The sequence below is a fragment of the Rhipicephalus microplus genome, unplaced genomic scaffold, assembly GCF_043290135.1.
Source record: "Rhipicephalus microplus isolate Deutch F79 unplaced genomic scaffold, USDA_Rmic scaffold_327, whole genome shotgun sequence".
Lineage (NCBI taxonomy): Eukaryota > Metazoa > Arthropoda > Arachnida > Ixodida > Ixodidae > Rhipicephalus > Rhipicephalus microplus.
In genome coordinates this window covers 129,636-141,755 of record NW_027464895.1, presented here as the reverse complement: position 1 = coordinate 141,755, position 12,120 = coordinate 129,636, and the positions used below count along the sequence as shown (strand labels likewise).

Genomic DNA, 12,120 nt, shown 5'->3' with positions numbered 1-12,120 from the left:
ACTTCCGTATAAATTTTAGATATAAAGTTCGAAACTATATATTTAGACGAATATATATATATATATATATATATATATATATATATATATATATATATATATATATATATATATATATATATATATATATATATATATATATATATATATATATACATTGATATATAGAATAAAGAAAAGTGGATGAAAAAATAACCAGCCGTGAGCATTAATGTCTGTTAGATCTCAATAATATTGAGTCAAAACACGGAAAAACGAGCCCTTAGGTGTACACTTCTTTCCCTTATTTATATATATATATATATATATATATATATATATATATATATATATATATATATATATATATATATATATATATATATATATATATATATATATATATATAGTGGGAGTAATAATTTAATGGGCCAGTTAGTCTTCGTGAAGGTATGCGATATGGCACAACGGGAGCGTTGTCAACAAGGATAAATATCTTTATTTCCCAACAGTTTCGGGAGGGGTCCTCCCTTCATCAGGGGATGAGTTATACTAACATGAACTTCCACACTTCGTTGCTGCCGCGTCCCTCTTGCCTTGAAAGATGTTTGCGAGAGTGACAGAGAACTAAAAAAAGAAAGAAAGAAAGAAAGAAAGCAAAAAAAGAGAAGAAAAAAGACGAAAAGAAAAAAGACGAAAAGAAAAAAAGAAAAAACAAAGAAAGTAGACAATAGGAAGAACCCCTGTCAACACTGAGAACGAAACCAAATGTCCGTGTACGTCCACATCCGGTTATTATGCCGTGCTGGTCAGTTCTCGACGTGTGTCGGGCCACACAAGATTGTCGCCACGGTGGCGGTAGGGGCCCGGGACGGTGTGCGTAAGGAAAGGGTTTCCCCTTAATGGGTCGGTCGGCTCTTTACTTTTCATCTTCGTCCGTTTCCCTTCAATGGTCATCAAGTGGTAGGCGAACATAAACACTTTGTATGTGCATGTGAAAAAAAGAAAAAAAGAAAAAAAAAGAAGAAAAACAAAAAAACAAGACAGGACAGTGTACACGTACGAGTCAGTCAGAAAAAACAAGCATGGTCTCCAGCTATCAATCTTTGTCACCAATTTCCTCCTGGCTTACTTCTCGGAGGCAGGAGAGTCTTCCGGGGTCCTCGTTGATGCCGGCTACTAATGTTCGAAATTTGAAAATAAAATATGCCTCACACTGTTCGCGCTCGCGCCTGTTTGAGAAACCGGACTGCGGACTGCAAAAGAGTTACGCTGATATTTTCAAAACTGTGGTTTGGCAGGCGCAGATGTCTAGATAAAGGTAGCTTCGGCAGTGAAGTGGCGTGGTACCGGTGATTATGGAACCGCAGCCGAAATGGGGTGTCTGTTTGGCCGATATATTCTTGTCCGCAGATATTGCAATGTAGCATGTATATTACGTTACTGGAGTCACAATTAAGGGTTTCAGTTATGCAGAATTTGAAATCCCAGAAGTTCGCTTTGGATTCACGTGTTGTGATCATCTGTGGGCATACCTTGCATCGAGCTTTTCCGCAGGGATGGCACCCTGACTGAACTTTAAGACGTTTGTTTTTGCTCTGACAGGAATGTCCTTCAGATTTTTATCCCTGCGGTACACCACGTGAGCTGGCTTGACAAAAATAGAAGTTAGTCGTTTGCTTTGCCTGATTATGTTGAAATGGCGGGAAAGTATGTTGTTGATTCGTGGCGCTGATGAGGAGTAAGTTTGTACAAGGTTCGTTTGGGAAGTCGTTTTAGATACTCTGTTTGGTCCCTTAACTATATCATTCCTGTTCACGTTGCGAGCACGTAATATGGCATCGTCAATAATGTCTTCCGGATAATTTTGTCTCAATAAGGAATGCTTAAGGTGTTCTGCGTCGCTGTCGAATTCCCGCATATCGGTGCATACCCTTCGGTACCGGTAGGCCAGAGAATATGGTATGCCCGTTTTACAATGCTTTGGGTGGCTGCTGTTGAAATGTAGGTACGATTGACGGTCTGTAGGCTTTTTGTAAAGGTTTGTTGAGAAGTTGTCATTTTTGACCGTGACAGTGACGTCCAAGAAGTTAATGCTAGTTTTGGAAATTTTGTGCGTGAATTTATATGACGGGTGGCACTTGTTAAAATGCTCTATGAAGCGGAAAAGACTTCCCTCATCGTGGTTCCATATCATAAAAATATCGTCTAAGTATCTTCTGTAGTAAAAAGATTTCAAGGTGTGTCCCTCAATGAATGGGATTTCAAGTGAAGCCATAAAGGTGCTGGCGAAGTTTGGGGCCATTTTCGTGCCCATTGCAGTGCTACTGATCTTAAGGAAATGCTTGCCATTTAACTCAAAATGATTATAATTTAGTACAAGTTCAAAAAGTGTAAACAGTACCTCGCCACTTACATTAGTTGATGAGTCAGATTTTACATATTCAGAAACCATAGCCGCTATTACGTCCTGGTGGGGTATGTTGGTGTACAGTGAGCAGAAGTTCATGGTCACCAGAAAACAACCGCCTGGTATGTTGAGACTTGAGGTTTCGCAGATGAAGTGGTTTGTGTCCTTTACGTTATAGGGAAAATTTGGGGGGTGTTTTTTTATTAAGGAATTGATGAATTCTTATATATTTTCTGTTGATGTGCTGTTACTGGATACTATCGGACGTCCCGGATTGCCTGCCTTGTGTATATTGTGGAGCAAATAGAATCGACCGGGAACAGAATGGGCCGGTAACATTGCTTTTAACATTTTGCCGGTAATTTTCTCATCCCGGCGGAGATTATTTAGGGTTATTTTTATCTGCCTTTCAAATTCGGGAGTCGGGTCCGTTGGAAGTTCTTTTTAGAATTTTGTGTCTGATAGTTGTCGTTCCCCTTCCTTTAAGTAGTCCGACGTGTTTAGAATTACTATGCAGCCCCTTTAGCAGCCGGTTTGATGGTAATTTCAGTGTTTTTTCGTAGTTCATCGAGTGCCCTTCGTTCTGACTTTAATATGTTGTTTCGATATGGCCGATATTTTTCATACCGGAATTATCCGGAAGACATTATTGACGATACCATACTACGTGCTCGCAACGTGAACAGGAATGATATAGCTAAGAGACCAAACAGAGTATCTAAAACGACTTCCTAAACGAACCTAGTACTAACTTACTCCTCATCAGCGCCACGAATCAACAACATACTTTCCCGCCATTTCAACATAATCAGGCAAAGCAAACGACTAACTTCTATTTTCGCGAGGCCACCTCGCGTGGTGTACCACAGGGATAAAAATCTGAAGGACATTATTGTCAGAGCAAAAACAAACGTCCCAAAATTCAATCAGGGTTCCATCCCTGCGGAAAAGCTCGATGCAAGGTGTGCCCACAGATGGTCACAACACGTCAATCCAAAGCGAACTTCTCGGATTTCAAATTCTGCATAACTGAAAGCCTTAATTGTGACTCCAGTAACGTAATATACATGCTACATTGCAACATCTGCGGACAAGAATATATCGGCCAAACAGACACGCCATTTCGGCTGTGGTTCAATAATCACCGGAACCACGCCACTTCACTGCCGAAGCTACCTTTATCTAGACATCTGCGCCTACCAAACCACAGTTTTGAAAATATCAGCGTAACTCTTTTGCAGTCCGGTTTCTCAAACAGGCACGAGCACGAACAGCGTGAGGCATACTTTATTTTCAAATTTTGAACATTAGTAGCCGGCATCAACGAGGAGCCCGGAAGACTCTCCTGCCTCCGAGAAGTAAGCCAGGAGGAAATTGGTGACAAAGATTGATAGCTGGAGACCATGCTTGTTTTTTCTGACTGACTCGTACGTGTACACTGTGCTTTCTTGTTTTTTTTCGTTTTTCTTCTTTTTTTCTTTATTTCTTGTTTTTCACATGCACATACAAAGCGTTTATGTTCGCCTACCACTTGATGACCATTGAAGGGAAACGGACGAAGATGAAAGGTAAAAAGTCGACCGACCCATTAAGGGGAAATCCTTTCCTCACGCACGCCGTCACGGACCCCTCCCGCTACCGCGGCGACAATCTTGGGTGGCCCGACAAACGTCGAGAAGTCACCAGCATGGAATAAGAACCGGATGTGGACGTACACGGACATTTGGTTTCGTTCTCAGTGTTGACAGTGGTTCTTCCTCTTTTCTACTTTTTTCTTTTTTTTTTCTTTTCGTTTTTCCTTCTTTTTTCTTTCTTTTTTTCTTTCTTTCTTTTTTTTTAGTTCGCTCTCACTTTCGCAAACATCTTTCAGGGCGAGGGGACGCGGCAGCAACGAAGTTTGGAAGTTCATGTTAGTATAATTCATCCCCTGGTGAAGGGAGGACCCCTCCCGAAACTGTTGGGAAATAAATATATTTATCCTTGTTGAAAACGCTCCCGTTGTGCCATATATATATATATATATATATATATATATATATATATATATATATATTCTCAAGTAGATCCTCCATGAGCAGTCAAAACGTGGTTTAGTTCGACTTTTCAGCCAGAGTCTGGCCTTCTTCAGGAATGAGGGTACAGTTTGTTGGTTGTCAGCTTTATAGAATCCTAAATTAGAGAGGGTGCGCAAAAAATAGAAAGAAAGAAAAAAAGCCAACGAGAACATGATGTAAAACCCACTCCCCCGTCCGCCCCCTTCCACTCCTTTTTTTTTTCGACGATCACCTTTAAGATGTCCGTGGTCTGCATATCCTGTGCGCGGACAACTTAAAGGGGATCGTGGAAAAAAAAAGTACAAGGGGGCGCCAGTGAGGGGGTGGGATCTACATCATGTTCTCGTTGCCTTTTCTTTCTTTCTTCCTTTCCTTCTTTCTTTCTTTCTTTCTTTTTTTTTCGCGTACCCTCTCATTTTTGATTGTATAAAGCTAAGCACCAACAAACTGTACACTAATTCCTGATGAAGCCCCACAACGGTGGTCTAGTGGCTAAGGTACTCGTCTGCTGACCCGCAGGTCGCGGGTTGAAATCCCGGCTGCGGCGCCTGCATTTGCGATGGAGGCGGAAATGTTGTAGGCCCGTGTGCTCAGATTTGGGTGCACGTTAAAGAACCCCAGGTGGTAGAAATTTCCGGGGCCCTCCACTACGGCGTTTCTAATAATCAAATGGTGGTTTTGGGACGTTAAACCCCACAAATCAATCAAATCAATAATTCCTGAAGAAGGCTGAAACGTCGAAAAAAATAAACTACGTTGTGACTTCTCACGGAGCCATCTGCTTGACTATTTGTATATATATATATATATATATATATATATATATATATATATATATATATATATATATATATATATATATATATATTGCCGCGCTCGAAACAGACAGAGAACGAAGGCGATGTGTGCGCCAACAGTCTCGTGAAAAGGGACACAAAAGGAGACGACGTGCTTTCGTTAGGTCTCTTGCTCTTGACTCCTGCATAAAAACACACGCCGTCGGTTCTCGGACGCAACATCTCTGTGATCTGCTTACGTTGAACCGCGACACTGGTGGTGGTGCTGGGTGTCGATCCCAGTACTTCTCGCAAGCGACAATATCATCTTGCATTACAAATATTTAAAAGCGGGTACCATTAAATAAACTCCTAGCATCGCGTACGATTGAAGTAGCCGTATTTATTTTGGCATGGTTTGTTTATTTAAACAACTTCATTTCGGTAATGAGGTCCGCCTTGGGGGCAAAGTGGTCATGGTTCTCGACTGCTCATCCGAATGTCGTGGGTTCAATTCCATCTGTGGCCATCGCATTTCGATGGAGATGAAATGCTGGACGCCCATGTTCAGTGCGTCGTTAGTGCACGTTAGAGAACATCCAGGTTGTCGAAATTTCCGGAGCCCTCTACTATGGCGTCTCTCATAAGCAAGTTATAGTTTTGGAACGTAAAACCCTAAATTTTATTATTATTGACTTTGCTAAATGAGGTCTGTTTGAGGTGTATGACTCGCAGAGTGTTATTGTGTTGGCACTGGTCATCCGTCGAGAGCATATTCGACACACACTTTCTCTTGCTCTGTCTTTTCACACTTTCTTCTACCTTTTTCAAACTCACCTTTCGCGTTCACCCATGAAGGGTAGTAAGTCGTCTTGGTCTGGTGAACCTAGCTCCCTGCTTTTCCTTCTCTACCATTTTTATTTCTAGGATTGAAACTGTATAACCTCATGTTTCGTAAGCCTTATCACGATGCCACAAAAGGTGTTTTGCCTATGTGCTCCTCCCGTAATTCTCCACTTGTTTTGTGCACTTCAGCCAAATTCGACTGATGGTAAAAGCTGCGAGGACGTTGCAGTTTCTACGTAAACTTCCTAAGGTTGATTCCTACCATTATGTCACGATATATGCTCAATGTCACTTTTTCCCCCTCATGCGAGATACCGAAGCTTGAAGCAGCTAGAGTACAGACCACTAACACCTGAACAAATTAACTGAGTCATGTTTGCTTCTGCCCAAGTACTTCATTTACTATTACTTGTGCTGGCGGGTTTATCCTGAGTCGAAACACTTATTTTACAATACATGCTAAGTTTCAACGCAGATCTCTTTTGAAAAGGTCCTTTTTACCGTTTGCTCCAATTTACATTATTCACATTCACCTATGGAGTTGAACTCACGCGTAGCATGCCGGCAGCGTGGAAGCGCTTCACGATGTCCCGCATCGCATCCTTGGGCATTTGGGCGAACAGCGTGCAGTAGCGGCCCTTCAATAGTACCTCACCCTGGTAGTCGTGAACACGAGTCTTGAGGCACTGCTCGTAGCCGCCTAAGCTCACCAGGCTGCCCTCGAGCAGGTTGGTCGGAACCAAGCCATTGGCGGTCACCACTGTAGAAACGCGTGGGTAGTCACGGTTTATTATTTATCAAATCCGTTTCCCAATAGCGCAACAAGCTTACAGAAACAAGTTAGCGACGTAAAAGGGAAACGATGGACTTTTAACTGCAAAATTGACATATGAGAGTCACATCATGTAGCACCACATAGGACGCGCTAATCAACATAACCAGAACAGACTCGACTAGGCGTAGAGACATCATCGCATGGCCTGATTAATGCCGTATTCCGGTTTTTATCGGAGATACTGAGGCCCATGCTTGCACAGTTCTCTGCTTGTTCCTTACTTTACACTCCACGAATATTTCGATTTAAAATTTTCGCGCATACACACAACAAAGGTGTGGCCCATTGCTCTGGTTCGCATTCGCATACTTTGCAATAATCGGATAGCTATCACTGTGCCACAAGCGTTTCATTGGAAGCGATGAGTGGCACTAATCACAATAAAAGCCAGTGGCACTTCCCAAGCTCTTCATTAAGTCTGTATAAGGTACTTTCGCTGGTTAGATATATTTATCGGTTTTACTTATTTCAACATGCTGCCTTTTAGAGGGACTATGACTGGAGTGTGGAGAAGCAGACACAAAAATAAATGCAAAAATGCAAAACAAGACAAGATGCACATAACATGACTCTTTATACTTAGCATTATATTAAAGAATTCAACGACTGATAAGAATAAGAAGTGATGACGATGAAGTACAAAGGATTAGTTTTACCCGATAAAGCAATTGCAGAGTTCTCCACAGCTGTAAAAAAATTTAGTAGACGTTCCCCTACAATGGAAATAGCAGCAAGAAAAGCTTAGCGTGTACCCACCTGACCTATAATTTTAACGCGATAGCGTTAAATAGCCCTTTTCGCAGATATACGGCGTCGGTATGGGAGTAGTTGGTTGTGAGCGAAAAGTAATGATGTTGTCCATGATCGAAAAATTGAAGAAAGTGCAAATTAAATAAATAAGTAAACTTTCCGGGTCTGAGTGAGGATCGGGCCCAGGTCGTTGGTGTGGTAAGCAGGTGTTCTATCTCACAGCCACGTGTTTACTTGGAAATACTCTGAAAATAACTTACTTTGCTCAGAAATGCGCTAAAAATAACGTTCATGCTTTACAAACACACCTGTCTTGTACAATACAACAAGTACTATCGAAGTAATATTTTAGGGTACAAGCGTGCATTGCCCTCGGCAGTCAGAGCATGTGATTACCATAACAACTTCATGTTTTAAGGTTGGCCACTCTTTACAAAAGGCACCGATGTTGCTGCGCGTATTAACACAACGTAGTGGGTGCATATATAGCAAGTTCAAGAACATTTCACGCGCACACTTGCTCGTGGTTTAAAGCGCGCTACATGTTATACAGAATACAGCCATATGCGAAAGCTTAAGTGGCACAAGCCAGTTTCAACTTTATTGGTTACATTTTAGAAATGCACAATTTAAATATATCGAGTAATATCTTATGATGAAAAAAAGTATGCACTAAGTGGTTGAAGTACGCACTAGAGACCGGATATCTCTATTGCATTTAACTAGTAAAGTCGAAGCTTAAAGATCCCCCAATTTATTTAATTAAATGCATTGTGTAATGCTCTCTTTTAACTATTTAAACACTATCCTACTCTGGGCCAAATAAAGTTGCTTCACTCACTCCCTCACTCACTCACTCCTCTATGCCGATGATCAGGGCTTCACCCATGTGTTTAGCAGTGAGATACTTTTGTTTCTACAAACAGGCATGCGTAAAACAATGAAACGCAACAATAAAAGGTGACAATACAATGTGACAATGTAAAGTTACAAGGGACCTCAGCGTAAGCTACTAATTTTATATCAGAAACGGCTGATTGTTGACGCAGCCCGCGATCGAGGGAATATCAGTTATGAAATAATACCGCGCGCAAACAGGAATCTGACTGGTGCACCTTTGTTGGCCTGTTTTAATTACCTGTATTTTTGTAAATTTGACAGCGTCATGTTTTCAACGAATTGCAGTGCCACAACCAGCACCAAAATATGTGACTCATGAAAACTTAGAAGCTGTATTAAAACTCATCGGTGCGGTGAATGAAAGAAGACATATTCAATTCATGATGATGCTTGGTGGAAATAGGTTTAGCAGTTTTGATGCAGTACATAAATATAATAAATCGTGGAGAATATAAAAAAAGAAACCTTGAAAATTCAAAGCGAAAACTAAAACGTTGGAAACGACGTGAAATTTACCTGTCGTAGCAACGATAAATGAAGCCCATAGCTTTCATCAGGACAGATTCCATTTTGTTGTACCTAATATTTTGCGTGTTCGTCATATCCATGTCGGAGTATTCGATGAAGCAGTGTTTTACAAATGAGAGGTTTTGTGTGAGGTGAGGCCGAATGAAATGTACGTTGTATTTGCCCTAGTCTTCTACGCCCGCTGTTGCAGATGAGTTCAATGTTATGTGACATGGCGAGATTCTTTGAGGAGTACAAAACCTATTGATATTTATGGTACTGCAACACATTTACCAGAGGAGTACAAATAAACCAATGAGCAAACTATGATAGGATGGAATGTTTGGTAGATCACATAAACAGTTTTCCGGAAATTATTGACATCTTCCGAGTCTCAAACCGTGATTGGTAGATGCAAATAAATCATGAAATTATATTCTCATAGCCACTCCGCTGTCCCAATGAGCCTGCATTTATGAGCTGATGTTACTGCACACTGTGTTGAACTACTACAGAAAAGTACGTTAATATTTTAATGGTTGTAATGTATTACGTATGTCATATCATCTAAGTGGCATTAAACTATACGAAAATCATATCACGTGATTTAAAAAAAAAGCTGCGTTCAACAGAAAACAAACGCCTATACACACACTAAATGTATTATTTATTATCATTTCAACGGTTGCAAGAAAACAAGAAGGGCTGTTTGGCAGTCCACCATTATTTTGCAGTCATAGGTAGTCATTTTCCGCAAACAGGTACATCTATTCACTAACGCGTTAAACATAAGGCAGCCCATGACGTCTCATTTTATGAAACTGTATTGATGAAATTTCGTGTCATAAGGAACGTTTAGCAGCATATATTCGTAAAGGCATTCATGGAGGCTGATGCAAGCCCGAGCACTGTGCAAAAATGGTTCGCACCTTTAAAATGTGACCAGTCGAGTACAGAATTAGAGGGGTCACGGTCGAAGAGAACGGACGGAAGTCAAATTAAAGACCGAGGGTAGGTTAATCAAAGACAACATAATAATAATAATAATAATAATAATAATAATAATAATAATAATAATAATAATAATAATAATAATAATAATAATAATAATTGATCTTATTATTATTATTATTATTATTATTATTATTATTATTATTATTATTATTATTATTATTATTATTATTATTATTATTATTATTATTATTATTATTATTATTATTATTATTATTATTATATTTGGAGCAAAAGGTGTTATGAATTGATTTTTCGATTTGATCAGAACTTGTATCACATGGAAAAGGTGCGAAGAGTGCTTAGACATACACGCGTGGAGAAGGTTCTTTACGATTGTATTAAGTTACGCTCCTTATACGACAGCTGTTTTAAATAAATCACCAGCCATAGAACCGCAATAGGTCATCAGGGCTGAGAAAAAAATCTTCTGTTGTTGAATCAAGACATCCAGCTGAGCTCGACAAAAATGGCAGCATATCCACGGAGTGAATGATGGGGAGTGGGGCGAAGCATTCGTCCGTCCATTCGTTCTTGCTTCCGTCCGTTCCTGCGTACGCCTGTGTAAGCGTCCATGCGTCCATTCACCCGTCCGTGCGTGCGTCTGTTCGTGCGTCCGTCCCTGCGTTCGTCCATGCATCCGCGCCTGCGTCCGTTCATGCGTCCATCCATGCATCTGTCTGTGAGTCCGTTCGTCCATCTATTCAGCACTCCAAGTACCACCATCTCGCATCTTTTCATCATATATTCTCCATATAGAAGCACCGCCATCCAGCGGACATTTCAAGGACTAAACGGGAGGTGGCACATGCACACTTTTTTACGGCTTGCGCTTCGGGTTTACTTCCCACCTTTAAACACCTCGAGTTCATGGTATATACTAGTTCACTGTATTCATGGCTATGCGGCCCAACACTCGCTAAACCTATCTAAAACCAAGGAGGTTACACCCATCGAGTATAACGTAGCAACCCTTTCTTGTCAGATCGTGCTCAATGTACACGCCAATAGCTGCTAATGGGGATCGCAGCGTGCGCGTTACCGAAAGGCCGAATGCTCCTGTCTCTCATTCCCCCTTAGCAGCCATTAACATGTGCATTGAGCACTATCTTTTATTGTTCAACAACGCGCAGGAGAAATCTCTCACCGGAACCACCTTGGAGGTCAAAATCGTAAGGACCACTATTTCGGGTATGTGCCACTGGTGGTTAGGTTCTACTCAGGGACGCACAAGCCACGCCATGAGGAGCTTCGCCCCTAAAAGGGTGATAGGATTGTTTAGGTGATTAACATAACAAGGCATTACATTTTTTACATCATAATTGAAGTGAAGATCACAGTTTTGGCTGCTGCTCGCTTTAGTGACGACAAAACTTGGCGTTGGCCCACAGGTGTACTCACTGCGTAATGCCCACGGTTCCTTGAGCCTCAAGTGAATGAAGAGTTTGATGAGGCTAGAGGAACAGGCAGGGCTGAGTTCCCCGCTTGTTAACAGCTCCGAGACCATCGGTAGGGCCTTTCGAGAAAGCAGGTTGAGGGCTTCGTCCACATCGGCTTCGAAGCTGCGCGTTGTTGCCGCAGTGGCCGTTGGTACTCCCGTCACGACGTTTGTGGTCTCGTGGGCCCCTTCGACAGTAGCAACAAGGTGGGCGACGATGTAGCCAAGAAAGCGAAGCCTGTTGCTCCCAGTCATGCTAATTGGGCTTACTATTTAGCACTTACACACCACCCTCGCTCTTCGTACGCCGAGTGATACCTTCTTAGGGCTTCCGTCCAGCTCGTCGGCCTGACGAGCAAGCTGACATGTCCTATTTTACGTTGCCTAAGCAACACGCACTTGGTCAGCAAGTGCTTTGAGCTGCGTGGACGCACTATACTTATAGAGTAGCTAATGTCAGCGCACGCGGGCGGCTATAACTTAACGACCTGCCGACAGGCACAGCAGACCGCTCAAGCGGGCCTCCGGTGTCGAATTGTCTGCGTCATCGGATCTCCGACTCGGAACAGTGCATCGTCGTACACGCTCCGTTGAGCGCAGATTATGCGGCACTC

General features: G+C 41.7%; 1 protein-coding gene across 1 annotated transcript; it reads right to left on the bottom strand.

Annotated features, from left to right (window-relative positions):
- Window positions 1–6,616: 6,616 nt before the first annotated feature.
- On the bottom strand, window positions 6,617–11,896 carry LOC142793737 (uncharacterized; the record flags this gene model as incomplete). Its single annotated transcript, XM_075885806.1, has 2 exons — window positions 11,470–11,896; window positions 6,617–6,825 (listed from the first exon to the last, which is right to left on the bottom strand). Coding segments are annotated over exons 1-2 (501 nt in total), but the record flags the coding sequence as incomplete, so codon positions are not given.
- Window positions 11,897–12,120: the final 224 nt, after the last annotated feature.